Source organism: Xylaria bambusicola (genome assembly GCF_022495145.1).
Source record: "Xylaria bambusicola strain CBS 139988 unplaced genomic scaffold F5B22scaffold_22, whole genome shotgun sequence".
Classification (NCBI taxonomy): Eukaryota; Fungi; Ascomycota; class Sordariomycetes; order Xylariales; family Xylariaceae; genus Xylaria; species Xylaria bambusicola.
This window is the reverse complement of record NW_025953575.1, coordinates 362,311-389,983: the sequence shown is the minus strand read 5'-3', so window position 1 is coordinate 389,983 and position 27,673 is coordinate 362,311. Positions and strand designations below refer to the sequence as shown.

The window sequence follows — 27,673 nt, the reverse complement described above, 5'->3', positions numbered from 1 at the left end:
AGGGTGGATTGCGATATTAGTACTACAGGTAACCTGGAATTCGATAGGTTGAGTGGATATTTACCTAAGTAGGTCCCTTCTATGTGCATGTACTTCTTACCTCTGGTACCTACCTACATAGGTATGTAGGTACCCATTCGTAGGTTGAAAGTGTAGTATAGCAAGAACAAGGTATCAGTCTGAGGCATGTGTAATATGAGAATTGCAATACCACATACTATATATACACACACACGCATGTGTACTACTTATGTAAAGTCTTAACATGAGGATCCATACCTATTGGTACCTTGGGGTCTTTTGGCAGGGAGTGTGGATATAGGTATACCTGCTTGTTTACTAGGTACCCACTGTGCTTACGTAGGTACTTGGGAGTACATGCAATGAAAAGAACGGGCGAGGAAACGGTCATGTTGGACGGACCCCGCGCTGCTCTACTTACTGGCACGTAGAGATGCACACTTGACCCCCAGTTCAGTAAAATAGTGCACACAGTGAGAGTCGAGAGGGATCTCGGCGAGCTCGACCTAAGTGGCCGAATCTAATCATCCGCCCCAGCCCGTCTCCCCGGTTGGCCTGCCTCCTCCCTGGCTGCAGATGCCCAATCACAGCACGTTCCTTGCGCTAGAAGGGTCGCTACAACACCTGGACTGGCTGGCTGGCTGGGAGCAGCAGTGCGCATTAGCCACTGAAGATTGACGACACGGACCAGCGATCAGCAACCCGCCTTTCTCCTCCCAGAAGTCCTCCCACCCGGACGAGTCCCTCTCCCATTTCCGCCTGGCCTGCTCGCTTGTCTGTTTGTCTGCTGCCCGTTCTGCCCGTTGCTGCATTTGCTTGCTGGTGAACCGCCTGCACCGTTCTTCAACACCACGAGCGCCACTGTTACCGCTCGCTGCTGACGACTGTCATTGTTGCTTCTGTACAAAGACCTGATTCTGACAGTCGATGTGCCTTAGGTTTCCTAGCCACTGCCAAGGCCTCGTTAGGTTTGGGTGAAGGGACAGTAGAGTTGGTCTGCATTGTTCCTTGCTGATATTCATTCTCTCCGAATACAAGCCCTCCGAGCCCAAACACGATCATATCTATCCATATCTAGCGGAGCCGCTCCCTTTCGCCAATACCGCTTTTGTTCCTTCGCTTTATATCCGACTCGACCGTTTGCTGTGCTCCTGCTGTCCTCATCCGCTTGGACCACTCGATATTCACTAGTCTTCGTTTTGTCCATCTACTTGCTCGGTAGGGCAGATATGCAACGGCATTTTGATAGATAGGGCCCCTTTTCGCGCATACGAATTACAACAGTACTGGAATATTCTTTCATCGAGATTCTTGCCTTTTTGCCGGCTCTATGTGGCTTTCATAGGGCTCATTCAGCGTCCTGTTGATCGCTGCTCCCACGTACATTACTAGTCATTTAAATTTGATCTTGCGTCTTACCACACGACAACTTGCTGGATCTTGGATTCGTTTCAAACATGGCTGATGATCAGACCTTGGCAGCGGTCGCTGCCATCGTCAAAAACTTGGCCGTCGCATCGAACGATTCCTGTCCTGTTCCCATCGGCACCAACTCAGATATAAATCTCCCAGGCCCTGATACCGCTGCTAAGGAAGAACTGGAACGAGAGCTTTCGGCCCTTATCGTTCGGGTTCAACAACTCGAAGCCAAGGCTAGTGCTGCAAATGCTCCAAACTATCCTGATACTCCGAATGAGACGGCTGGTTCTCCGTTCGATGAGGATTCGAGGTCGGCGATCCGAACAAAGTTCCCAACTAGCCGGAATGGGTTCACAGACGATCGTATCATCAAGGCCATTCCACTTACGGATGAAGCCCTAGAGGGATTACAGGAACACATCAATGATCAATCCAAATTACTCGACAATCAACGCCAAGAGTTGACCAATGTGAATGCTCAACTGGTGGAACAAAGAAAATTGCAAGAACGGGCACTCCAGATGATTGAAAAGGAACGCGTGGCAACACTAGAGAGAGAGCTGTGGAAACACCAGAAGGCCAATGAAGCTTTCCAGAAGGCCCTCCGCGAAATTGGCGAAATCGTCACTGCTGTCGCGCGAGGTGACCTTAGCAAGAAAGTGAGAATGAATTCCGTCGAAATGGACCCGGAAATTACTACTTTCAAGAGGACCATCAACACTATGATGGACCAGCTGCAGGTATTCGCTAGTGAGGTATCTCGTGTTGCTCGTGAAGTAGGCACCGATGGGATTCTTGGCGGCCAAGCTAAGATTGAAGGCGTAGACGGTACTTGGAAAGAACTTACTGACAATGGTATGCGCCCAAATCGTTGTAACGAGGAAGTAATGCTAACCTTTTTCTCAGTCAACGTGATGGCGCAGAACTTGACCGATCAAGGTATGTCTCTCTTGCGTATGGTAGTCTATGTTGTTAGTTTCGACTAACAAATCTAATAGTGCGCGAAATTGCCTCTGTAACGACTGCTGTCGCTCATGGTGATTTAACGAAGAAAATTGAGAGACCTGCTAAGGGCGAAATCCTCCAACTTCAACAAACAATCAACACTATGGTAGGACAATTGCGCACGTTCGCATCAGAAGTAACACGAGTCGCGCGTGATGTCGGCACTGAGGGTATGTTGGGTGGCCAAGCAGATGTCATGGGTGTCCAAGGCATGTGGAACGAGTTGACGGTTAACGTGAATGCTATGGCAAACAACCTCACAACCCAAGTCCGCGACATTGCAAAAGTCACTACGGCAGTTGCTAAAGGTGATTTGACGCAAAAGGTACAAGCTGAGTGCAAAGGCGAAATCTTCGAGCTCAAATCAACCATCAATTCTATGGTTGAACAACTACAACAGTTTGCGCGAGAGGTTAGCAAGATTGCCCGAGAAGTAGGTACAGAAGGACGCTTGGGTGGGCAAGCTTCTGTCAATGATGTCCAAGGCACATGGCGAGATCTGACGGATAACGTCAATGGTATGGCTATGAATTTGACGACCCAAGTCAGAGAGATATCTAGGGTTACTGCAGCCGTCGCCCGTGGAGACCTGACTAAGAAGATCGGTGTCGAAGTCAGAGGCGAGATCTTAGAACTTAAGCTCACTATAAACTCCATGGTCGACCGACTCGGAACCTTTGCCTTTGAAGTGAGCAAGGTTGCCCGAGAGGTCGGCACGGATGGAACTCTGGGTGGCCAAGCTCGGGTTGATGGAGTCGAGGGGAAATGGAGAGATCTCACTGAGAATGTTAACACAATGGCCTTGAACTTGACTTCACAAGTACGAGGTATCTCGACAGTCACCCAAGCCATTGCCGATGGCAACATGAGCCAGAAGATCGACGTCCAAGCCAAAGGTGAAATTCTCGTTCTAAAAGAGACCATAAACAACATGGTTGACCGCCTCTCCGTATTCTGTAATGAAGTACAGCGAGTAGCTAGGGACGTGGGTGTAGATGGTAAGATGGGCGGTCAAGCCGATGTTGGTGGCTTGAAGGGACGATGGAAAGAAATTACCGCAGACGTCAACACTATGGCGACTAATTTGGTCAGTAATCATCCGTTAAATTTCCACTTTGGTAACTATAACTAATTACCTTTTGTATAGACTACCCAGGTTCGCGCTTTTGGGGACATCACCAATGCAGCTACTGACGGTAATTTCACGAAGCTTGTCGACGTAGAGGCTTCTGGCGAAATGGATGAACTAAAACGCAAGATCAATCAAATGGTTTACAACCTGCGAGACAGTATCCAGAGGAATACCCAAGCACGAGAGGCAGCCGAGCAAGCGAATAAGACAAAGTCTGAATTTTTAGCTAACATGTCACATGAAATCCGTACACCCATGAACGGTATTATTGGAATGACACAACTAACTCTCGACACCGATTTGACACAGTACCAACGGGAGATGCTGAACATTGTCAATCAGCTCGCCAACAGTTTATTGACTATTATTGACGATATCCTGGACTTATCTAAGATCGAGGCTCGCAGAATGGTTATAGAGGAGATTCCGTACACGCTACGAGGAACCGTCTTTGGCGCTCTGAAAACACTGGCGGTCAAAGCGAACGAAAAGTTCCTAGACCTTACGTACCGAGTCGATAGCTCTGTTCCCGACTATGTTGTGGGAGACTCATTTCGCCTACGACAGATCATCCTAAATCTGGTAGGAAATGCTATCAAGTTCACTGAGCACGGCGAAGTAAGCTTGACTATCCAAGAATCCAAGGGCCTGCAACCGAAGAATCCAAACGAATATGCCATCGAGTTCATCGTGTCAGATACTGGTATAGGAATACCGCAAGACAAGCTTGACCTGATCTTCGATACCTTCCAACAAGCTGATGGATCAATGACGCGCAAGTTCGGTGGTACTGGACTCGGGTTATCTATCTCGAAGAGGCTGGTGACCCTCATGGGAGGTGACCTCTGGGTGAGGAGCGAGTTTGGTAAGGGGAGCAAATTTTTCTTCACCTGTGTTGTGAAACTGGCTGGCGGCGGACTCGGATCCATTGAGAAGATGCTTAAGCCGTACAAGGGGCACCAGGTGCTTTTCATTGACAAAGGATTGTCGGGGTATGGGAAAGAAATTTCCGTTATGCTGCGAAGATTGGGCCTCGTACCTGTGGTTGTTAATCAAGAAAAGAACCCGGCCACAACAGGCTCTGATAACCCGCCATACGACGTGATCATAGTGGAATCTATCGAAACGGCCCGGAAGCTGCGCTCTATTGAGGACTTCAGATACCTTCCCATCGTGCTCCTTGCACCTATTGTCCATATTACCTTGAAATCTTGTCTCGACCTTGGTATCACGTCCTACATGACGACACCATGCGAGCCAATTGACCTTGGAAATGGCATGGTTCCGGCTCTTGAGAACCGTGCGACTCCATCATTCTCTGACAATACCCGGTCATTCGAAATTCTACTTGCCGAAGATAATCGCGTTAATCAGCGTTTGGCAGTCAAAATTCTCGAGAAGTACCACCACGTGGTAACTGTTGTTGGGAACGGCTTGGAAGCCGTTGAAGCTGTACAAAGAAAGAAGTTTGATGTTATATTGATGGATGTTCAAATGCCCATTATGGTATATCCCCTGAACGCTGATACTCTCTTTTTCCCTTGCTGACCATTACAATAGGGCGGTTTCGAAGCGACTGGCAAGATTCGCGACTATGAGCGAAGCGCTGGGGCTCAGCGAACCCCAATCATTGCCCTCACTGCCCACGCTATGATGGGAGATCGAGAGCGATGCATTCAAGCTCAGATGGACGAGTATCTGTCAAAACCTCTGCAGCAAAATCACTTGATACAGACCATTCTCAAATGTGCAACCCTTGGGGGCGCGTTGCTCGAGAAGAATCGGGAAAGAGAGCTTTCCTCTCATAGCAAAATCAATGGTGACCAGAAGTCGCCTCACATTGCGCGACCCACTCTAGAGGCTCGTGCCATGACAGCTACTGCTCCTGGATCAAGCCCATCCCTGGTGGCTTCAAGCCAGGGTGACCCGTTGCAAAGGGCACGTTCAACCCTCTCTGAACCACCTAGTTGAAGCGACTAACTAGGCTCCTTTATATAGCTTGTGCTACGGGCTAACAGTATAAATTAATTCCGAATCGTCGGAAAGCATGCTGCCCGTCACCTTTGCAAAGATGGTCCTAATGAGCGTCGGTATCATGTCGATTATTTGATGTGTCCTAACTAGTTCTTCGATACCCCGAGGGAGCTAGCTTCTCACAGACGCCCTTTGCAAGCCCTGATTCGCTAGCTCCCATCGTTTTAAAGAATTGTTGTTGAGCTCGACGTCCTACTTATCATTACGCTTTCATGCGTTGCTGTGACAGCTTTTGAGCAATTTTGGAATGCATATACCCACTTTAGGGCAGCCATCGCACAGCAGGAGTTCATTTGGCGTTTCGGTCTTGTGTTGACAGAACTGACATGCGTAGCCTTGCTTTTCCCCTCTTTTTGCGACAGCCTACATACACCTTAGTGTTGTTTATGAGAATCCTTTCCTCCTAGGGAGCGTGGCATTATAGGCTTGATATTAGGAACTGTTCTTGCTCGTCATATTGGGATATTTTATACTTGGAATGGAAGTTCGCACTGGAGGGTTTATATAGTATTTTGCGATCTCGAAGTTTTTGTTTCAAGATGCAAGGACTGCGACAGCTTTTACCGACCTCGGATTTTGGGTAGTTGTGTTCTTATACTAGTAAAAAATATTATGTCCTTGTAAAGTCACTTTGCATCTGTTTTCTAAACCTGTGAAGATCTAACACCTCATTGTTCTAAGCGTGCTAGCAAATCCGCATTCAAGTTCTAGAGGTCACTTTGTGCACCTTGTGAATGATTGGGGAATCAGTAAATGTTACATGTCACGACGGTCCTTTATTGATGTTTGAGCACGCCTTCTCTTGACGATTTGGCTTACGGCTTGAGGGTCCTGGACGGCGTCTATTTGTTATGGAAACGATAAAATCTCTGATGGGTGGGTAAACTTCCAATATGCACCATTCTCCCTGTCTTTGGCCGATCTATGTTTCCTGATATAAAGCGCCCCTTACAAATCTAATAAGAACTTGACGCTACCCAAAGCACATCGTTCCTGAACCAATAGCATACAGTTTAACTATTTGCCTAGGCTAACAAAGAATGCAAATCGGCTTTCCACTACTATCTGATAGAAGACGAGTCTCCACCTAACGAGTAATGGTTGCAGCTGGTCTTGCGCTGGTAATGCTGGCGTTTACTTCTTCTGAGAGGATTGGTCCTCTTCTGAGCTCTTGTCTTCAACTCCTTGTATCTTGCCTGTATCAGCTCCCGTCTCGATAGACGCTAAAAGAGCGTCGAGCTTGCTCTCGATACTGGCGAGGTTGGCTTCAAGGATAGAGGCTTGTTGCTCGCCCCTAGGAGGTGAAACGCCGGTTAGCAACTCACCGATCAAACCGTATGCTCCATTAGATAACAATTGGCATGATGGTATAGCATTGTACATGGGTAGATAGTGTGACGAGAAGAGGCTGATGACATGTCCTCGGTGTACAGGCTAAGAAAAGAATCCAGACCCTCGAAAATAGGCATGTATCCACATGTTTGGGGGTAAGGGTAGGATCATAGCATGAAGAACTTCTCACGAGGCCTAGATGCACCCAGGGCTGATCTAGTTGCTTGCTAGATGTCAACGCGCATAGGGCATGGGCCTTGCGGCCGAGGTAAGCTTGCAGCTACCCATGGCTAGGTTCCTCAAAGACAGGCGAGACAGGTTAAAGGCATTCTCAATTGGCGAGATAGCAAGAGGCGAATGCGGAATGGGAATGAGGAAAATGCCATGAGCAGGATTTGATTGGCATGGGTCTGGCTTCGGGATGGGCCGTGAGGTCTCGAACATGTGCGCAAGAGTACATAGTAGCTCCGTAGCTGTCTATGGCGCCTTGCTATCGTGGACGCCGATATTGTGAATTTCGCATCACCTGTTGATGGACGTTTTGGCTCAAAATGCATTCAGGGGGGATGCAGAAAATGCGACAGGGAAGGAAGGATCGGAGGTGGCGAGGCCCAGCCGGCAAAGGGAAGGGGGGACAGATAGAAAACAAAAAAGCCGAAAAAAGACCTAAGCCTAGGCCCGACGGGAGTTTACACGACTCTGCACGACCAAGAACAATGCCATACCTTGCGAGGTCTCTAAAGGCCTAGAACAGTAGGGAGAGTCGCATTAGCCTACGGTCAGTAGCAGCACGTCGACGATCACGAGGTTCGTGGGGATTGGATGCGGTTTCATCTCTGGGTTCCCAACATATGGCTGACTACAATTGACAATTGTCTGAACATACCTGGGCCATCTCGGCCTGGGTCGCCGCCGCGCTGGGCAAGTGATGAGCATCTTGCTTGCTCGGGTCTGGGGTCGAAGTGGAGCCGGCTCCGTTGGTGGTGCTGGACATGGCGAGCTTGTACCGTGCACGACGTGAAAGGAGAGTTGGTGGTTGACTTCGATGTATGGGGTACCGGGAGCGGTACGGGATATTTTGGTAATGGGCAGCAATGCGTTGTGGTAGGTAGCCTCAGTAGATACCTAGATAGATACCTACTTAAGTATGCATCAGAAAGAGCAAGACTATCAGTGGTGAGATGGGGCTAAGATGGGCAATTATCGGCACCTCTCCTCGCCAGTCAGTACCTACATACTCACTAGGTACCTACTGCTACCTACTACTAGTACTCAGTATGTAGGTAGGCCGGGGAATTGGCTTGGCTGGGCAGTGGGCAAATACCTATGTAACACGGGATGAGATGAGGGTGAGACTAAGTACTCCCGGTACGGGATCAACGGGATCGAGATGGTTAAAGCTGAGGGGATGCAGTTCTCTGATGCAGTTGCTGGTAAATCCGATGCTGTGTGATCAAGCCTTGCCTCGTGGGTCAGGTTCGCCCCCTTGATCGACCTCACTTTCCGGTAGTACTAGAGATAGGTATGTATGTACGTACCTATGTACTTCAAGTGGGTAAGTACAGTAGGTGGCTTACTCATTACTTAGGTATGTACTTAAGTATGTAGGTAGGTAGGTACCTATCTACTGACTTGAAGCCCAGTATCTACCCAGCTTCTCTGCCTACCTACTATGTATACCAATACTTACCTAGTCAACACGTCAGTGCGATATATATTTCAACTATATTGGCTGGCTACAAGTATCTCCTTTATGTCTTCTGTAGTGGCATTACTCTAGTACATCCATGAAAGTATCCCCTAAAGCAAGGATGGTGTGAGGTGGATTGAAGATGTGGAATGGGGTGTGCATAGAGAAACAAATCTATCGATAAGACTTGGCTGCTCACTACTCACCTAGCCTTTCCTAAGTACTACCCACCTACATGTATGTCGCCTTCTGGTCGCCTCCTGGCCATACTTACTCTCTCTACCTTTAGGTAACTGTTTTCTGTACTTAAGGATGCTGTCTGTGCTCTTTGGCCGGCTCACCTTGAGAGGCTACCTCGAGAGGCTACCTAGTTAGGTACGACTGTAGGTATCCTCAGTTGTGCCACCGTTGTCGTCGTACGGCCGGCGGCGCAATCGATTTCTCCCCAGCTATTCCATTACCATCCCAGATCTCGATGATGGACCGTGATGACGACAGGGCAATTGGCATTCAACTTTCCAAATGCCCATTACTATGTATATGACTGGCGCCATTGCATTCCCATTCCACTCGTACAGCACTGTGGTCCGAGAGGGATGGCGGCCAAATACGGCTCGCCCTGCCAAGTCTTTCGATCCTAGGCTGAAAAGTCGATGGCGATACCCCGGTTGCCCGCTAGACCTCGCTCTCATTCGCTGCCATTCCTGTCGTCGACTCCATACATCAGACCACTCCCCGCAGGCCTCATGACGGCACGCGCTTCATTAGCTCGAGACTCACAATTGGTTTTATTCAAGCGCTACTTCGAGGCTGGCGAAAACAGCCTACTGACAGCACTTCTTCCGTCCTATCCTTCCAAGGTACTGGTACTTGTCATTGTTATCTGCCACTGGCGTTCTACTTCCGACCCTAATAGCCTCTCTTCCGACGAGTTCGACATTTCTATTGCAGATAGTTGTCAGCGGGGTGTCCTCTTATCGTTACTAGCATTGCTACTAAGACTATATATGTCCCGTAAGCCATCTCAGTCGCGCAAGATCAGAACTCTGGACAGTAGTCTGGAGAGGCTCGAACACCATCTTATGGCAGGCGGGCAGAGAGCTGAATCCCATATTAATTTCAACATGACCGGCTCGGCCCACCATGAGAATGCCTGCTAGCATTGTGGTTTGAAGAGCTACGTAGGAGGCGTTGGTGCTTGTGGGGAAACACGACGATATACAGAGTCTTATAAGACTCTGAACCGTTTCCTCACGCTGAATGTCTAATTAGAACGTGGAACTTGTCTTCGAATGACAAGCTGGATGACTCGTGTAGTTCTTCCACTATGTTCTGAAGCCAGACTACGTTATTCTAGAGTTAGTCTGGAAACGGCCGAGACGACGAAGGAATCTGTCTCCCAACGACTGACTCGGCCTACGTATCTTTAGGGACTACCTACTCGAGTACATACTTCGTAGTACGTGGTGAGGGCACATAGTGCCAAAAGTATCTCCTCGGCGGAAGTATCACTCTCACTACCAGATATCGGTAATGGGAATTCCCTGGTGCTACTGCTGTCACCGCATCCATCGTATTACCAGGAGTCGACCGGTTGCTCCTATAAAACCAGCAGGATGGTAGTCGCTAGTGCGGCGCTAGAATCATAGAAGCACGCCCGAGGTGTCTGTGAGGTAGGGGTGGGGCGATGGGGCAGAATTAGACCTTTCCTGGTCGCCCACCCAATTGGAGATAATTCGGTTACCTAGTCTGTCGCGGCCTCTAACAGCGCATGAGGTACCACATACATATACTAGCAATGTATAGTACAGTAGGTAGTGCTCTGGTCGTGCTAGTCTGCCGCATGCAGTCTCGCCAACTCGCCAGCTCGCCAGCTCGCCAGCTAGCCGTGCAATAATGGTAATTTTCTCACAGTACTAAGATGGCGCTAGTTTTTAGAGGTGCGTCTCTCCTTGTCGCTCCCTGTCTATTCGTCTCCTTGGCGAGTGATTCCTGGCTGTTCCTGGCTGCTCCTCCCGCGCCAACGCTGGCTAGCAGTCCGGCGGCGGCCGTGTCTGTGTCGTTCTGCTGTCGTTCTGTTGTCGTCCTGCTGTTTATCTACTGTCTGCTGTCTGTTCTTGTTCTGTCTATTTGTCTCTGCCCACAAGTGGCAGTGTTGTGTCGTGTACTGGCGGCCCAGAAGTAGGTACTACTTCCTATACTTCCTATACTTAAGTAAGTGTAAGTACGCCACCATTTCGCTGTTGCGCTGCGAGTGTACACAAGTATCTGTACAATTCATGTGTAGGCAGGTACTTGACGAACCAAGTCCCGATCTAGCTCGATCCTTGACTGCTCGAGTCGTTGCACCCACACATTCGGGGATCTCATTTACGCTGGCGGATCGAACAGCAACGCTGCCCCCATGCGATGCTAAATTCCTAGATGGAATCCCCTTTAACATTGCCATAGACGTCTGCACGGGAAAACCCTACATACCGGCTTCCTATTCTCAAATGCGACACCATTTCAGCATCTTCCCCAGCCAGGCTACCATTGTTGCCGACCTGGATTGACCATATGAATACTCTCGACAAGTTCGCCATATTCAGTCCCCACACCTAAGACTTGCCATCGGAGACAAGTCTCGACGCGCGCTGTCCTAATTACCGACCCGATCTGCGCGCCTTATAACAACGGGCTCTCAGACTCGGCTTCCGTCCCCTTTCACCTCAGCAGACCCGCTGCCACGCCGCACCTACAACAACGCCCTCGGCTCAGCAGCACAGCGATACCTTCGCCTCTAGCTGACAGGTTATTAGACCTATCGCCTGGCGAAAAGGGGCTTGGCAATTGTGCCTGGATTATAGCAATTGCTTAAATTAACCTATTACACCTTACACGGACGAGCTTCGTCACCCATCCTGTCAGAGCACCCGTGAAGCACCTTTATCACGTCCCACGCCGCCGCCACTCTTAGCCACCACACCTGGCTCTGCTGCGCTCGTACCAAATGTTCCTAGCGATCTTGCCGTGAAACCGCGGACCAGTCAGCTATATGAATTTCCTCGAATCAGTTTTCGGCGAGTTGGGCATCACTCAGTACCTCGGCCCCTTCATTGATCAGGGGTTTGATTCCTGGGAGACAATATTAGACATTACTGAATCCGATCTGTACGCCCTCTATTATCCGTTTTGCCCAATGTCTTTTTGATGCTAACTCAGGCGCCAGTGACGCTCTGGGCGTAAAGCTCGGCCATCGGAGAGTGAGTGATCTAATATCCCCCCTCCATAGTGTCAATTGCGCTAACTCGGCGAAGAAGCTTCAGCGACGTATAGCCAATTATAGAGGCATTGCCCCGGACGCCTCTCTAACCTCACCAACTCGCACTAGTATTGAGGATGTTAGACATGACTCGAACCGTACCGACACCGATAGACCAGATGTTAAAACCGGGCCGATCGTCGTAAAAAGGAAATACAGGAGGCATCCAAAGGTTCGTTTTGTTGCACTGAGACACGCCTTGCATCCCCCCGCTACGGAACTAGAGCGAAATTAACTGGAACAATAGCCCGACGAGCATGCACCCGAACGGCCGCCGTCAGCCTACGTGCTTTTTTCCAATAGTGAGTTGATTTACCTCAACATCATATACTCAATTGCTAGGAGCGAGCACTGACCGTGTTCAGAAATGCGAGAGGATCTGAAGGGACAAAACCTCACATTTACAGAAATTGCGAAGTTGGTGGGTGAGAATTGGCAGAATCTAGGCCGTGCTGAGAAAGAACCGTTTGAGAAACAAGCGAACGAGGCAAAAGAGAAATATAACCAAGCCCTGGCTGAGTACAAGAAAACACCCGAATGCAAGAAGTACAATGAATACCTCCTCGAGTTTCGAAAGAGACAAGCTGCTCAATCTCAAGGTATTAAGCTGTACTTGTTATCATCATAGGTTGAGTAGACTGCTAATTTTGAACCAGAGAAAGACGTTGCCAAGAGGCTGAAGACAGATGCCGAGAGCACTCGTGGAAGTAGTACCAGTGGTGTGTCAATTGGTCCTGGTGGAACAACCAGCGGTACCGGTAGTGGCTCGGAAAGCCAGCACGGAAGTGAACCTCCTCCTTCACGCCAGCAAAGGCTGGGCTCAATAGCCTCGTTGTCAACCGGTACCAGCCATGTGGACGATTCATTGACTTCTCCATTGCTTTTGTGTCAAGAGGAAGCTAATGGTGGGCGGCGGCGGGGGCTATCGAGTCCTCACTCTCGTAATGGTTCGATACATTCTGTCAACCACCGCATGGTCTGGGAAGGCCAGTATCAGCCGGGAGATATTCCCAGTACCAGTGCACCGTGGCTTGATTCGAGAACCGCGTCACCAATGATTTCTCAGTCACCCGAAGTTGGCGTTCCCAGTATTTATCCCACACAATCCTTCCATGCCAATAGGCCGTCGAGAAGTTCCAGGTCTTCTGGGTCCACAACCAACTCACAGCCTCCTTCATTAAAACACGAGCAATCCTCACATGGGAGCAATTCATCGACCTCCCCTTATCCGCCAAGAACACCTAGCGATGCCTCTTTGCCTATTCACGCGCTTTTATCGACGAAGCCAGAATCGCCGGCTCCCTCATATGTCCAATCAGGTCCCTCGCATCCCCTGAATGGGCACATGACACCTCAGGCATCACTACCCTTGCAGCGGACGCAAAAGCAACACACGCAACCTAGCCGTATAGCAGGCGGTTTCCATCATGCACCACACTACACTAGTGGTATGCCAGGGCCTATTTCAGGGCATCGTACCAATCGACCCTCTGGGCCCCCTGGCCCGCTAGGTGAGATATTGCACGAGGCTGCGGTGAATCTACCTCAAGATGCGGGCTTGGCAACTATGACAAGGCAGTCAGGCAACGGTGATGCTGGGCTTGATGGTATCTCCGCGCTCCTAAGGGCCCGAGAAATTGTTGACAGGCGCCCATGATTCCTTGTTCGGGATTGCGCGAGCCATTACAGTCGGTCAGTCGTGCGCTACCACCATACTCTTGGTATTGGCGCCTGCATGCCTCTCGACACTTTGAATGTGTCGATGATAGTTACAACTTCAGGCTCAGTCTGATGCTTCTCCCTCCTATTTGGGCGTCCGATGGCTCACCTTTTTACGAGTAATGACGGATGAGTTGCATATCATGTTTATTTGTTTATCTATTATTCATTTACTGGGAAAGGCTACTGGGTTTAAGAGTTTTTGATTGGAGATACCCTCGGTACCAGCCTAGGTAGAACATCAATAGATTCAGGTATAGGCTGCGTCGGACAATTTGTACGAGCAAATGGACATGGCTAGATAGTATACTAAGTGCCGCGGCGTGGCCATTGTCGGTCGAAGCCGCTGATACAAATCATATCTAGCAAAAATAATAAATGAAAATCCTAAATTCACTCACGGCCCGTCTGTTGAACGTGCGTGATACGAGGGAGATTCCAGAAGACATGTCAACACCCAGCGAGGTATGTAATTGATAGTCGCAGTACGTAGGGTAGGGTAAAGTGCCACGAGGTAGCATTGGATTCAATTCACCTCCCGTTTTTGTTCCCAAATCCCTACCTATCAAACGCCCTACCTATATCGAGCTTACTTTTACCGATGTGCTTAGTTCAGAACTGGTAGCATAGACGGCACCCAATTCCTCCTATGACTGCTTCGCCTGCAACATCGGGTCGTCATCTGATGCACCCACCGTTCCAAGCATCTACTTACGTGACACTGGTTCCTATCGAGATCGCGAAAGGGGGGAGGGTGGAGAGAGAGAGAATCAGCGGATGCCAATGCAGTGGCAGCATTTGATTTCGGGGCCCGCCGAAAAAATTGAATGGAAAGGAGGGAAGGCGTGTATGCATACTACCTACCTAACCTAGTTCTATGTAGGTAAGTACCTATGTATGTATGTATGTATGTATGGTATGTAGGTGCGGATATGCGGGACAGGCTTGGGGGCGCATAGATATTTGACTACTATTAGTCAGGGCCGACTACCTACTTCTACACGTGTCGGTTCAACTTACCATGAGCTTGTGGGATACCATGTACATACATACCTTTAAGAGGATGTACGTTTGTCAGTACATGTACCTAGGTAGGTAATCATTGCGGCCCGCAACGTACTGGCTGACTTATGCATATCTGGGATAGGGTAGCGATAGGTAGTACGCAGAGGGGGGGGCGCGCAGCACGAGTTAATAGTTGCGCGGTTTGTGCATCCATGGGATTTGATGGCGTGACATAAGTAAGTAGAGAAGGTATGTACTGTATGTATGTACAGAACCTGTAGTGTCCGGTGTAATAATAGCAACGGGGCGAGCGTTGTGTTGGGTCGGTCAATGTATGTGCCATAGGCGAGGTGCACATCATCGATCGACATGTGTCGAAACTAGGTACTCGGCTGTACCTAGATTGATTGCATCGAGATGCGAGAAATCGCCTTCGCACGCAGGAAAGAAGGCTGGTGTGGACTTACTTACATATCAGGTATGTATATACATGTCATCGGGACTAGGACGAGCATACCGTCATGGACCTAACTGAATGGATAGATAGAATACATGTACATTTTCAAGTAGATATCTAGATATCAACTGTAGACAGAGAGGCGAATTATCCATCCTTCAATCTACGACTGCTAAGGCTTTTCTCCCCTAATTGTAGGTATATGAATTGATTCAGGTACAGATACATCCGTTCTGCATCGAGATTTCAACGTCCTGTATCATTACACTGACACTCCTTTTGATTGGGATACGGTGTCGAGGTGTCGGGTGTCTACTGGATATCGTCTAGGCCGCCACTTACAATGCGAGCCATGTTAGTCCCATTCATGTCACATAAGTAAGGATTCGGTAAACCACAAGTGCCATGTAGCCAACTTTTCACACAGCCGGACCGCCAGATATGACGTAACCTAGGCAGGTCATCGACGATCCGAATTTGTTGTTGTCCAAGCCTCAGTCCTGAGTAAGTGGCCTGAACAAGTGGGAGTCTGGGATCCAATAGAGGTGCTTGTCCGGTGGTGGGCTCGTTTACTAACGGTTTCTCACAGTGCAGAGGCCCATGTGCAGCCAAATGTTGGCCTCGGCATTGAAACAAATCGCTTCGTGGGCTTGGTATTTCTCTATGTATCGTGTGGAAACTCTTGCCCCCATCCGTGTTCACTTGTGGCACAATACCGCTCTCCTGCCAAACCTCCCTGATCATCGTAACAAACCATATCTCGTACCCAGAAAACAACATTGCTGTGCCAGCTGCATTGAAGCCATCGGCTCGTAGCCAGATAATCTGCTCTCTGGACAAGTTCAAAAACACTCATGTAACACGTAACTACATACTGTATTGTGAGGTTGGTATATCATACAGCCTCGGTAATCTCTGCATTCCAGTCTTTCCGAATCTCGAGTTCGAGAAGATCCGGCGTCTTTTCTATGGAGAGACCTTTTTCGTTGGCTAGATGCAACAAGCAGATGAAGCAGAAGCTCGTTGAGATGTCATCCATAACAGCCTTGGGATAAACAGACTTGAGATCGTTCATAACCTCGGTGAACTTGAGTGGAGCGTCCTCTTTTGGTTTCGGCTGGACATCCTCTTCTGTTGGAGGGGTTGGCAGCCTGGACCGGTTGGGATCCTATTTAAAAAGGTTTTAGTAAAACGACAAAAATGATAGAGCGACTCCACTGTGAGAGCTGACGGATATACAACTTACATCTTGGGTCTCAGAGTATCCTAGGCCCTTCCAAAGCTCTTCTTTGAGTCTCCTGACATCCACTTTCTTGGCCACGCGAGCATATTGCACGTATTCTGGTCTTAACCTGCGCGTAGACGTAACTAGCTGCGTACCGAAGCCACCCGTTGTCATACCACCAAGCATTGTCGTGATACCGAGCGCTTCTGTAGGGGGGGCCTCCGCACTAGGGGAGAAGTGGTCTCTAGCATCGGCGAACTCGTCGTTATCATCATCCAACAAACCACCGCCAGGGAGTGGCATTTCGTCGTCAAAGAAGTTGGCGTCGTAGTCGCCCTGCGGCAGAACCGTGTCCTCCTCCCGACTTTGAAGCGGCTCTTTCTGAGCCCAAAAGGCTTCATCCATGTCGGCTGCGTGCACATTGCCCGATTGAGCTGCATGGCCAGAAGTGCCTATTCTGCTATTGAAGCGGTTGCGTTTACTGCTCAGTCGAGCTTTAGGCTTAAGAAAGAGGCTAAGAAGTTGCTTCGAGTTGAAATGCTTGTCATCAGGCAGCAGATTGCGAGTCTTGGACTTCCAGTCTTTCTTGGGTAGGGAAATGGCCGAGTTACTGGATGCTTGTGTGAATATTGTCTCGGCTAATTTGCCATCAAGCATCGCCGTAAAGTCAATTTCAAACGGTTCCTTTTCTTTGCGTTGTCGAGTGGTCGTTTCTGGTTTGTTGGCATCTTTGATCTTCCGTATCCGCCAGTGCTCTGGCCCAGCCCAATTCTTTTGAAGAGCCTGGTCGAAATAGCCAAGAATATCCTCATGGGCTTTGTCACTGTGCTTATTGTGCTTCATGGATACGATGTAATCGGCATTCTCATCGTCCAACCCCTCCATGCCTTCGCCCCCGGCCATTCCATCATCAAGTCCGATATCATACGGGCGCGTTTGGGGCTCTAAAGCAGCTTCTCGTGCCCAAGCCTCGCCGCCTTCGCCGAAAGCAACCTCAGCGACATCGAATCCACCAATAGCGGTCATGTCGTCAAATCCCATTGGATTATCTTCGTCAATGAACATACCAGATTTATTACCGGCTCCTTCAAGGGTATCTTCGTCATCGTTCCCCTCGTCACCTTCTGGAGCCCGCAGGAACGGGATATCTAGTGATCCGGAAGGATCCCCGAGATCGAAGGTTTTCAACGACGGGCAGATATCTTGCTCATCTAACTGGCTTAAGTCAGGGAAAAATTTGAGCCCAAGGGCGCTAATGTCAATCTCGACATCTTCGTCCTCTTCGATCGTAGCTGGCTGACCCGTGATCGTATCTCCTTCTTCTTCTTCCAATTCATCCTCCTCTTCAGCGGTTACATCTTCCCTCCGCCGAGGCTTGATGCCGTCTGCTGACTTGTCATTTGAGTCATCACTGCTATCAAAGACAATGCGCCCTTGGCCGTCGATCATGAGGTGATTCAATAGGAGACCTTTGGCTCCACCTTCATCGAAGTCTGCAGACGCTTTCTTGAACAAGGGGTCCACTGCAAATTCCATGTCGAACTTCTTGAGCTGTAAAGAAGCAAATGATGGCGCCAGGGTCGCTTCTGATGACCGTTGCTATCTTGCTGTTAACAAGGTTACCTGTGAGTCCAGGTAAAAATTGAACGTACTCTTTTTTTGGTTTTTTTTCGTACGATATTGCCATCTTCGTCGACCTCCTCCTCGCTTTCTTCTCCATCTCCTTCATCGTCTTTGCTTTTCTTTTTCGAATTACTGTCTGCCAAGCCGCTCAACAGCTTGCCCGTCTCTGTAGCGACACTGTCGACTCTACTGGTATAGATCTTGACGCAGCCATCGAGCGTGCAACTGGCCCGTTGAAAGTTGACCCCATCCCCATCCTTCAGTAAGGACATGTCGTGGAAATAATCGATAAGCGCAAAATTCCACGAGTTGGTGGCGTTAATCTTGTTGTCGGTGGCCATTTTCATCCACTCCTCGAAGTTGGCCAAGATGGGCACGCGCTTCATAGGCGTCACGCCGCTGCCGACCACGACGACATCGTCATCGTCGTCGTCATCGTAGTCCTCCCCGCCACGTCGCGGTGTCCGCGGGTTCGAGCGGGGAGACGCACTATCCAGGTCGGCCAGTCTGAAACCAGCTTTCTTCGCAGGCGTGGTGGCTGCCTGCTGTAGCTCGTTGATCTGTTTTTCGTGGCGGGCCTTTCGAGAGTGAAAACGGCCTTTCTTCTCTTGAGCGTCGTCGTTGAGCGGGATCCTAAATTGCGGTAGCAGTCAGAATTTGCTTCGGCTGCATATTTGGCAGGGGTTGCTGGGTCGGTGGCCAGGGAACACATGTAAATACAAGATGCGACTTACTTGAGAGGCGATTTGAAGGGAGAACCAGACGAGCCGGAAGCTATTCGAGTGCCGGCACTCGCGCGAGGCACCTGGGCGACACGAGGCATGTTTGGATGAGGCGAATTAACTTATGTTACGATAATGCTGGTGCAGGTCGAAGTTGGTCGCGTCGGGCGCATGGCTGCAGACTTGACTTAAATGACTGACTGGCTGGCTGGCTTGTCGTTGCAAGTAAACAATGCCAACCACGCTATCCCCTTTTAGGGTAATCTCCCCTCAATCTCCCACTATGAGCCCTATCAGACCCTTGATCAGAGACGAGAGAGCTGCGTAAGCCCCATTTTCCTAGCCACAGAAACCCCGCATTTCTAAGTGCGTAACTACTTAGGTATATACATAGGTACTCCCCTCACCAAACCTTGTGCTTCACATGAATGATGTCCCGATAAATATCTACCATTTATGTACGAGTGCAGATTTTGGTATAACAATGGGTTGGAATCCATCACTGAGGTAGGTAAGGACAGCGTGATAGCACCGAGAATGAAGAGGGGAAAGAGTCGAGAAGCCCCGTCAGCCTCAGATCTCTTTACACCACCAATCCCATATTGAAATTGGCGTCTACTCCCTTGGTGAGAAGCACATCGATCGGCATACTATGAATAGCATTCGGACATAGTCTTAGTCGCGTATCGCCGTGCCATATGTAAGTGGCCTTTGGAATTGGCCAGGTAAAAGCCAATGCTCGCGATGGCGTCGCGGTCAGCACCGGATTATGGTGATGCTAAGGGTCGTCTCAGCCTACTATAGGTCATCACTAATCATTAGCAGTTCATTTCCAAGTCGTCACATCGCAAGGTGAAGTGCGGATAACAATTAGAACTAGGTAACTCATCAGTAAGTATGTCTGTGCCGATAGATGAAACTTAAAATGTGCCGGCTGACCCGTAACTTTAAACTCTGAATCATGGACATTATAGAGCTATTGCTAGGACTAACTGGGTTCCCCATCATGTCCAATCATCTCAGTTACACATCAAGTTAGGGCCCAAAAGTGCACAATGAGACAAAGAGAAAGATGGACTTCAAATCCATGTGTCATGAGATTGGGAGTGGTGGCTCGAAATTCATGAAACTTCACATTTCATACAGTGGTGTTAAATAGATGCTTATATGGCGCCTATTGGCCTGCTCCTTGTTCCGCCTTCAAAAGGTTCCTTCTATGCATTACCTATTTACTTGTAACATTTCTATGTGGTAATATCTTGATACTGTCTGTAGTTGTCCTTGAATATCTCTTTTAACCATATCTCCTGATCATCTCAGTCAATGAATGGCACACCGTTAGTACCATACAATGAGACCGTGGTTAGTATTTCCCAGCTAATTAAACAATCAAAGCTGTCATTGTCGCATCAGAAGCCTTCATGCCGCTGCCCAGAGAGTTCTACTAGTGTAAGGTAGCATAAATCGAGTTGGTGCAGGGCGATGAGCTTCTAAGTTGTAAGAGAGGTAATTTGCTGTGTCTCAAAGTGATGCCAGCAATAAGAAGATGGATATTATCGCACTCAGGTGGATAATGTATATACTGCTGTTAGATTTGTACGTCTAGCTCTTATGGCGTCGTTTTGACAAAGTGCGACAGATATACCCCCATCCGTACTCACCCTGCAATGACGCGAATAAGAACACCGTACATTATCTTTAAGATTGGGAAGGCATTAGAAGAATGATTCAAAGTTAGGAGCCTTCGACGGACAGTCAGCCAACAGGAATCATACGTTCTTGGTGTCTGCCGGCATTTATTTACCTCAACCCAAGGATCGATCGAACCGGCCAGGACCGAGTTGACAAACGCTCCCATATCATTTATATGTGAAGGAAACAACGCTCCTTGTAGCATAGGTGCCCCTTCAAACATTGGGTCGAAAAATGGCAGCACTGAGCCAACGAAAGGATCTAAGTGACCTGCTATATTAGCAATCTGCTGAGCGGAGTGCAATATGGATTCGACTAAATTATAGGAAAACACACCCTGGGAGTTAGAAGACTCATTCGGCTCAGTGCTTTCTGCAGGAGTTAATACCTGACTTCCACATGAGCTTTCATCCGACTCGGGGCCAAGAATACCAGACAGGGCTGATTCGATGGCCGCAGCGGCTCGTTCTAATTCGGCCGACATTGGTGTTCGAGGGCCTAGTAGTATGGCTTTCGATTGCCGCAGGGTTTGCTGAACCTCGCTGAGTTCAGAAACGCTGATCTTGTCGACATTCTGCTTTAGGTAAAAGCATAAGATGCTCATAGCTAGGAGATAATCATGGTTGAAGAAACAAGTCACGCGCCATCTGACTGAGTAGAGGCGCCCACCAGTTTTAAGTCCTTCGTAGATAGACCGGTGCAGTTTCAGGATCTTGAGCGCTGCTGATACGGTTGTTTTGGTCGAGTATGAATATCGGTCATCCTTGTGAGCTAGAGCTAAATAGCGCCAATGGAGAATCAATTGAGCCTTGTAATGAGTCATCTGCATGAATACGCGCTGGAGGAGTACTTGAGGCGGGTCTCGGATGGAATCTGGTTCGACTTTTATCCTACAATACTCTGGGATATTTGTATAAATTTCTTCAAGTTGTCGGTCAACTTGTAGAACATGAGCGTAAGTGGGCGGGTGCGTGCTCGTGACGACCTCGGTAACGGCAGTACTATTGTTTCGCTGGCATCAGCAGGTACTCTATGATGCAAATTAGGGGCGGCATTAAGAAGCTGTATAATCTTGTTGTCCCAGGAGGAAACTATAATCTCCACGAGCGATGGATTAGGAGGATGGTACCAAGGATATCATACTACATGCGTCCCATTCTCAGCTTTGCCAAGATCATCAACATAGGGGTGGGGTCGCTGTCAGGACGTGAAGGCGGTAGTTCAGTCGTATTGACGTCAAAGTCACTGTCGAAGAGGTTCCGAGGTTCGGCCGTGTCAACAAATGCATCGTTGATCAGGCGTGGCAATCCTAGTTGCCCAGCCGTCGCAATATCTGTTATCCAGCCACAACCCCCGTTAGCTCAAATTGAAGTGGTCAAGGTCAATGCTTCGGCCGCCAATCGACTAGCTGCATACACATGGCATCTTACTGTACTGTTGTCAGTGATGTTGTCTCGCATCAAGGAGCTACAGGGTATCTGAGCGCATAAGGTTGATATACGGACCCCAAATGAAAAAGCATTGCCCAAAGACGACGCCTAGATTCACCCTCTACCTACGTCAGTGCTGGACCGAGTGTGGGCATTAGGAATCGTACCAAATGGCGAGAGAGATTTGAAATGCATGGGGTCTCTATGATATCCCATACGCACTAAACTACGAGTTAGTCTGGTAGTTGCAGGTGGAAGGGAACGGGGTTCAATTTTGTATCCTTATGTTATAAAAAGTGGGAGGCGATATGACGTACTGGCGAGATGCACCGTTGTGCTTAAGATAAGCCATGCTTCATTATTGACATCGCGCCTTCGCATGAACTCTGCTGCAAAATGATGGAGTAGAGTCTCTATTACATAGGGACCGCACCTCGTGTAGTGTCCTAGTACCAAACACTGTACAGTTTTCTCACGATAGCTGGTACTGAGCGAGACGTAGTCTATGTGCGAGGTAGACCGTATTAATTCAGAATCGAATTCTCGAAGGTTAATAGCAATGGAAAGAATGCTGAACAGTAAACCAAGCCACATAACCGGCGCGTCCTGGGGACGTTCCCAGAATGAGGCATACTATAGTACTATTAGCGTAGTTTCATTGTTTACGAATGTACGAAGCTTGATTGAATTACCTGTTTGAGAAACTCCCTCTTGTTTATGGCACCTTTTGAAGAAATTAGTACCTGTGATCCTGGATGGCTATAGGGTTAGACTGACACGAGGAAAGCTCAAGCAATTCAAAGCACTCAGAAACAAGGCAGTCGGCCAGGTCTTTTGGTGGCACGGCCGCCAGAATCTCATCTTTGCCGCAACGCCTACAGCCATACAGCAAGGGAGAGTCCAGAGAGTTAGTTGATATAAAGTCGGGTGTAACTGAGATGGGTTTAGGGTCATCCGACTCGCCCAAGTCCTCCTTGAGTTCAGTGATAGCGTCCAAAATAGAGTTCCAATGCGTTTGATCCTGGTATTTGGTTTCCACGCTATTTGTTTTCAAGCTACCAACATCAGTTGGAGCAGGGGAGTTGTCAGGCTCCTGAATGCTAGGAGAAGGCCCCGCCATTGCAAAAGGATCTGCCCCTTCATTCTGGTTCATGTAGGAGACCACAAGATGCTCCAGGTGTCTCAATCTATCTTGAACACCAGCCTGGGGTGTTGATGGGGCGTTGTTGGCAACATAGGTGCAAGATGACCCAATTCCACGTTTCTATTTCTGTTAATGCCATAAGAGGATTTCGTAAGTCTGCTGCATACCTCACAAGTTGAACAGGGGTGATTGCGATCACATTTCAATCTATCAAGAGGGCCAGTCAGTCATCGGCGCGCCAGTTAATCATCATCTACTCCGAGACAGACATACTTCCGACGACGACACAGATTACAACTCAACTGTGGCTTATCGCGACGTCGATTTGGCGGCGGCCGAGGCCGTTGCGTTGCAGGGTTGATACCCACATAGCTAGGGATGGGTTGGGACTCTTTGTATGGAGTCGACATCTTAGTAGGCTCAACTACTTGGCAATCACTAGTGTACCCTTGTCTGCATCAGGAAAGATGGGTAAAAGGGAAAGCCATACAAGCCACTCGGCGTCAAGGAGGGTGAGGGTGCAGCAGGTAGAGTCATTTCATAATGAGCCGAAGCGAGCTTGATCTGGTAAGGAAACGGAACGGGCACATTGAGGTATGAGGTAATCTTGTATGGGACCATCCGATCATCCGGGCCAATTATAGGTCTTAATATTGCGAACTTCGATACGTGCGGCTGCCTAGGGTATCTAAATCTGGCAAGGCCTTTTAACTTCAGATGCCACAACAGCAGCGGAACAGCAGATTTGCCAGTCGTTCGTATCCTATTACGTCCGTTTCTGATGCGTGCCAGGTCAATGTCTTTGTTCTCAAGCAGGTGCCATCTCAGTTGAGGTGTAGGCTAGGAATGTAAGACTGTAAGTGCTAAAATGGAAGATTGTACACGGCTGTTCGTTTCATCCTAATTTCTTCGTGAGTAGGGAAGAAAAAAGGCCTCTCTTCGCAAGAGCAAGAGATCCGGGCCTAATGGTATGTACAGCACTGCTAGTGCATCTCCTCAACTTAAACCTCATTTAGGGTGCATGCAATAATGAGAAATTTAAGTAGAGACTCGGTAGATATATTTGCTATCACACCTGTTCCTCATTATTGTTTTGTCTAGTTCAAGTATCGTGTTTTAACTTAATTATATGCTAGTTATCCTTACCTGCTGGATGTTGAGGTAGAGCCCGGTAACTAAATATCAGATAAGAAACTACAGCACGCTTCTAGGAGATTCATCAGGTGAAGAATATATATCCCTTAATCAAACAGTTATTCATACGTAAATCTGACTACTTTGACCCAGTTGGAAGCAAAATTTGACTGTTCAAGGGGTGGATAATCTTGGGAATCTTGATGCCATTCCCAACTAGGACCAAGCATGGGGACTGCTCGAAACATTTCAAAAATATTCTCAATGTCCGTCCCTACCTCCTCTCCTATTCACGGCCATTGACTTGAGGTGTAGCGCACGCATATTCGAAATACATAGGTATTGTGAAGCAAACAGTGTCAATGGGGAAGGTAATGAATGGCATAGCATGACTCCGGTTGCGAGTACACGGCTTGCCACAATAACTACCATTGAATTGCAGACCCTTTTGCGTCAATGCCATGTAACCAATGGATTTGCCATGTACCGGTACTTGAATGCAAGCCCCCAAAATCTGGTGGACAGAACGCGTAAGAACGCGTTGTGCCGGGCTGGTCGTTAATCTACCCGCCGTCGCTCCTTCTCTGTTTAAGTCAAACACTTCTCTTCTACTATCCAACTACCCAACCCCCGCACTTCCCTGTCTATTTTCTAACATCGGATAACCCAGTCTTCACACTCTCTGTCTTTCTACAAAGTGTTGAAAGACACTGCGTTTCGCCTGCTGTGTACAATCCAAGGTCTAACCCTATCAAATAACAGCACCGTGGTGAGACATTTGTCTATTCGATATTAGGTAGTGACTGAAAGCTGATCGACTTCACTACAGGCGGTTTTGTCCCAGTATCACCCCAAATTTTCGGTATGTCTACCACCTTTGTCCTAATCACATTGTGTTTCTATACAGGACGCTCACTATAGCATGAGAATACGTCACGTACGCACCTGAAGGTAAAAGAAACCTACGCAAACATAACTACGCAATGGAAGAAAAGCTAGAAATGGATCCGGTCGAGAAGCTGTTCTCCTCGCTCGCAGACCCAGAGGGCAGTTCCGTGACTGATAGTGTGAACGCTGGAAACAAACTCACTGCAGCATTGGAAGAGTTCATCAACGGTCCGCCGTCGAAGGACTCAGACTATCAATATCTTCTTAACCATGCTCAGAAGGCTTTTATCAAGGGCGTTTCCACCGTCACTTACTTCCGCCAACAGCTCGCCCACTTGGCAGCCCAGAAGCCCATCCCACGTAAGGATAAGAGCTTCAAGGCACGCCAACTTAGATACCACAGATGGTTTGCTTATGGCATGAAGACCGAGACATACCCATTTGAGAAGAGAAAGCCCGCTGGTCCTGCTTCAAATGCTCGAATCGCTGCAAGAGTGAGTCCCAGAGCCTGTGCCGCCTGTGGCAGACCAGACGCAAATATGAGATGTTCCGATTGCTCCCTCAGTGACGATGGACACATCCTGGAGAAGACGGCCTACTGCAACAAGATGTGTCTTGAAAACGATTACAAAGCTCACAAGAAAACCTGTGACTGCCGCAGAATGGTCCTACGTGCTGCATCGTTGATGGACAATATGTTTAGAGCGATGCAGGAGGCAACGTATATTTATGCGCTTGGTAAAGTGTACAAGAAGGACGGCATGGTATATCTTCTCGATAACAATTGGGACCGAGTTGGCATTACCGGTCGACGTCTTTTCGTCCCATTCCCTAAAGGTGTAGCTGATAATAAGGAGATGCGCCTTGCTCGTGAGTTTGCAAAATCATCTGCCCCTTTCTTTGCCCTAACCGAAGTGGTGGGAGACCTTATATATCCTATTCTTGTAACTCTTGACCTGCATGAACGGTACTAACTCTGGATATTGAAGTGCTTTATTGGGCACAGTCTGAAGAGGTCACGCTCTCCTTGTTCTTCCTCATCAAAACCATCTTTAAGCGTAAGTCCTTGTTCAATTGTGAAATGAACGTTAGTCCCTCAGCTAATACCTCCATTTAAAACAGCGGTCTGTAAAAATGTTGAACTGGTCCACGTCCAACCGAGAAACGTTATTACTCCAATCTGCCAGATGACAGCGGGAAGAGCCCTCAACGTTTGTCTCTATAGACACACTGTCCTCAAGCTCACGCTGATGTCAGACGAACAATATGTCCTTGATCTCAGCGCCGCCCAGTTCGGCTGGAGAGAAACTCTGGCTCCGTGGACTGCCTGGACAGAGTTACGAGCCGCTGGAATGGATGAGCCCAAGGCCCTGAAGCCCTCGGGCAGCAAAATATCTCCAACAGTCCAACAGAGCGTTTTGGAGGCACACCAACAGGATTTCCGAATGACCCTAATGGAAGCTGTAGTCAAGGAATTGCATAGCTTGCGGGACCTAGGAAAAAAGCTGAAAGCTGATCAACATGAATTTGGCAGAACAGAGTTCGAGATCAGAGCAATGATGCGCCACAAAATCTTCCTGCTAATTAAGGACGAGTGCCGCAAGGACAAATATCGCCTTTGGGTGTGTGGTGCCCCAAATTTTAATGTTCGGATTGCCGGTGAACTTGAAGATGTTCTCAAAGAACGTGAGTCATTCTTTTGGCCCATAAATACTTCACCTTCCTACTCCGAAAATCTTTATATTCCCCGGAATTCTCAATCAGTGAAAATGTTAACCCTTAAGATGTATACAGTTTGGATCAGCCCCAAGGAGTATGATCGACTTAAGGGCAACGGAACCGACATGCAGAAATGGTGGATCGACCACATCGATGGCAAGATCAAAGAAACCGTTGACAGTGCAGGTGTCACTATTGTCACTGGAGCCTCTTCGAACCCTGCTAATGTGCAGAACTTAACTTGCCGAAAGAAGTAAGGAGAAAAGCTAGAAAACAATAAGATTGAAAACGATATGGGATGGAAGCAGGCGTGACCATCATGGATGCTGGCGGCTTATCGTTCGCAGCTCGATTCAGCAGGTACAGTCAAGTGTAATGACTGTGCTTTTGCATGCAACAAAATAAGGAGAAGAAAAAGCAAAAGGTGGAAATCACCAAAGATACTTTGATATGATCACACAAGAGCTGCGGAAGCTCAAAGAGACCTCTCATTCTCCTATTAGTGCTGTCATAATAGCTATATCATGATCCAATGTTTTGCAACAAAAACAGGAGAAGTTGTTCGGCAGGTTGGCCAGAGGGATATCTTTGCAAGTGGGAATTGCTCTGCGTGTAATACTAGGACCCTTTCAATGAAATACAGTTTGACCTGAAGGTATTCATGCCCTTGTGCGAGGTTCCCTTGTATCTGTGACTAGTAAATTCTGCACTGTTTTCTAACAACTGACAAGGACAGTTGGGCCAACTTTCTCTAGTTAACGTTGTGTTGTAACCATCTTCGGGTATTTCCCATTTCTCAAATCAAGCTAGTTATACTAGAAAGAAAGTAAATCCCCAGTCATGCCATCTTCACTCAGCCAAACCAAACTAAGACGGGATACTCCAGCCGGTAGCGGAGATCCCATTCTGTATGTAACGCAGTACACTCCCTTGCCCCCCATGTTACTGGGTTTAATCTGTCACAATAAGGTCAGTATT

The 27,673-nt window shown here is 48.4% G+C and overlaps 6 protein-coding genes across 6 annotated transcripts; 3 read left to right on the top strand and 3 right to left on the bottom strand.

Moving 5' to 3' along the window:
• Nucleotides 1-1,478: 1,478 nt before the first annotated feature.
• On the top strand, nucleotides 1,479-5,548 carry F5B22DRAFT_646860 (putative histidine kinase group protein; the record flags this gene model as incomplete). The annotated part of the gene is made up of 5 exons (XM_047978787.1): nucleotides 1,479-2,295; nucleotides 2,347-2,379; nucleotides 2,439-3,532; nucleotides 3,593-5,083; nucleotides 5,138-5,548. 5 exons carry the CDS (start codon nucleotides 1,479-1,481, stop codon nucleotides 5,546-5,548), a joined length of 3,846 nt encoding a protein of 1,281 aa, XP_047830589.1.
• Nucleotides 5,549-6,366: 818 nt separating this feature from the next.
• F5B22DRAFT_607877 (uncharacterized protein) lies at nucleotides 6,367-8,460 on the bottom strand. The gene is made up of 3 exons (XM_047975031.1): nucleotides 7,830-8,460; nucleotides 7,669-7,688; nucleotides 6,367-6,905 (listed from the first exon to the last, which is right to left on the bottom strand). Exons 1-3 carry the CDS (start codon nucleotides 7,935-7,937, stop codon nucleotides 6,746-6,748), a joined length of 288 nt encoding a protein of 95 aa, XP_047830588.1. The 5' UTR covers nucleotides 7,938-8,460; the 3' UTR covers nucleotides 6,367-6,745.
• A 3,210-nt stretch (nucleotides 8,461-11,670) lies between these two features.
• F5B22DRAFT_646858 (uncharacterized protein) lies at nucleotides 11,671-13,594 on the top strand (the record flags this gene model as incomplete). Its single annotated transcript, XM_047978786.1, has 6 exons — nucleotides 11,671-11,786; nucleotides 11,845-11,878; nucleotides 11,933-12,109; nucleotides 12,185-12,239; nucleotides 12,303-12,536; nucleotides 12,594-13,594. The coding sequence occupies 6 exons, from the start codon at nucleotides 11,671-11,673 to the stop codon at nucleotides 13,592-13,594; spliced, it is 1,617 nt and encodes a 538-aa protein (XP_047830587.1).
• A 2,379-nt stretch (nucleotides 13,595-15,973) lies between these two features.
• F5B22DRAFT_196415 (condensin complex subunit 2/barren) lies at nucleotides 15,974-19,006 on the bottom strand. Its single transcript, XM_047969556.1, has 4 exons — nucleotides 18,701-19,006; nucleotides 17,996-18,599; nucleotides 16,365-17,942; nucleotides 15,974-16,286 (listed from the first exon to the last, which is right to left on the bottom strand). Exons 1-4 carry the CDS (start codon nucleotides 18,787-18,789, stop codon nucleotides 16,014-16,016), a joined length of 2,544 nt encoding a protein of 847 aa, XP_047830586.1. The 5' UTR covers nucleotides 18,790-19,006; the 3' UTR covers nucleotides 15,974-16,013.
• An 843-nt stretch (nucleotides 19,007-19,849) lies between these two features.
• F5B22DRAFT_196298 (uncharacterized protein) lies at nucleotides 19,850-23,540 on the bottom strand. Its single transcript, XM_047969555.1, has 10 exons — nucleotides 23,228-23,540; nucleotides 23,122-23,161; nucleotides 22,588-23,074; nucleotides 22,503-22,534; nucleotides 22,128-22,443; nucleotides 21,978-22,031; nucleotides 21,524-21,713; nucleotides 20,717-21,381; nucleotides 20,493-20,650; nucleotides 19,850-20,430 (listed from the first exon to the last, which is right to left on the bottom strand). Exons 1-10 carry the CDS (start codon nucleotides 23,362-23,364, stop codon nucleotides 20,404-20,406), a joined length of 2,106 nt encoding a protein of 701 aa, XP_047830585.1. The 5' UTR covers nucleotides 23,365-23,540; the 3' UTR covers nucleotides 19,850-20,403.
• Nucleotides 23,541-24,798: 1,258 nt separating this feature from the next.
• Nucleotides 24,799-27,364, top strand: F5B22DRAFT_196141 (uncharacterized protein). Its single transcript, XM_047969554.1, has 6 exons — nucleotides 24,799-24,857; nucleotides 24,918-24,950; nucleotides 25,016-25,846; nucleotides 25,966-26,034; nucleotides 26,099-26,662; nucleotides 26,771-27,364. The coding sequence occupies exons 3-6, from the start codon at nucleotides 25,072-25,074 to the stop codon at nucleotides 26,950-26,952; spliced, it is 1,590 nt and encodes a 529-aa protein (XP_047830584.1). The 5' UTR covers nucleotides 24,799-24,857; nucleotides 24,918-24,950; nucleotides 25,016-25,071; the 3' UTR covers nucleotides 26,953-27,364.
• The last annotated feature ends 309 nt before the right edge of the window (nucleotides 27,365-27,673 follow it).

Bases quoted from the DNA above. Each gene is read 5' to 3' on its own strand.
- F5B22DRAFT_607877 (XM_047975031.1), bottom strand. From the start codon at position 7,937: ATGTCCAGCACCACCAACGGAGCCGGCTCCACTTCGACCCCAGACCCG. The intron at 7,689-7,829 runs GTATGTTCAGAC...CTACTGTTCTAG, and splicing joins CCCAGGCCGAGATGGCCCAG to GCCTTTAGAGACCTCGCAAG. The intron at 6,906-7,668 runs GTATGGCATTGT...TTCACCTCCTAG, and splicing joins GCCTTTAGAGACCTCGCAAG to GGGCGAGCAACAAGCCTCTA.
- F5B22DRAFT_196415 (XM_047969556.1), bottom strand. From the start codon at position 18,789: ATGCCTCGTGTCGCCCAGGTGCCTCGCGCGAGTGCCGGCACTCGAATA. The intron at 17,943-17,995 runs GTACGTTCAATT...ACAGCAAGATAG, and splicing joins GAAAAAAAACCAAAAAAAGA to CAACGGTCATCAGAAGCGAC. The intron at 16,287-16,364 runs GTAAGTTGTATA...CTTTTTAAATAG, and splicing joins GATACTCTGAGACCCAAGAT to GATCCCAACCGGTCCAGGCT.
- F5B22DRAFT_196298 (XM_047969555.1), bottom strand. From the start codon at position 23,364: ATGTCGACTCCATACAAAGAGTCCCAACCCATCCCTAGCTATGTGGGT. The intron at 23,075-23,121 runs GTATGCAGCAGA...TAACAGAAATAG, and splicing joins ACCCCTGTTCAACTTGTGAG to AAACGTGGAATTGGGTCATC. The intron at 21,382-21,523 runs GTATGATATCCT...GCGAAACAATAG, and splicing joins CTGAGAATGGGACGCATGTA to TACTGCCGTTACCGAGGTCG.
- F5B22DRAFT_196141 (XM_047969554.1), top strand. From the start codon at position 25,072: ATGGAAGAAAAGCTAGAAATGGATCCGGTCGAGAAGCTGTTCTCCTCG. The intron at 26,035-26,098 runs GTAAGTCCTTGT...CATTTAAAACAG, and splicing joins CATCAAAACCATCTTTAAGC to CGGTCTGTAAAAATGTTGAA. The intron at 26,663-26,770 runs GTGAGTCATTCT...AGATGTATACAG, and splicing joins TGAAGATGTTCTCAAAGAAC to TTTGGATCAGCCCCAAGGAG.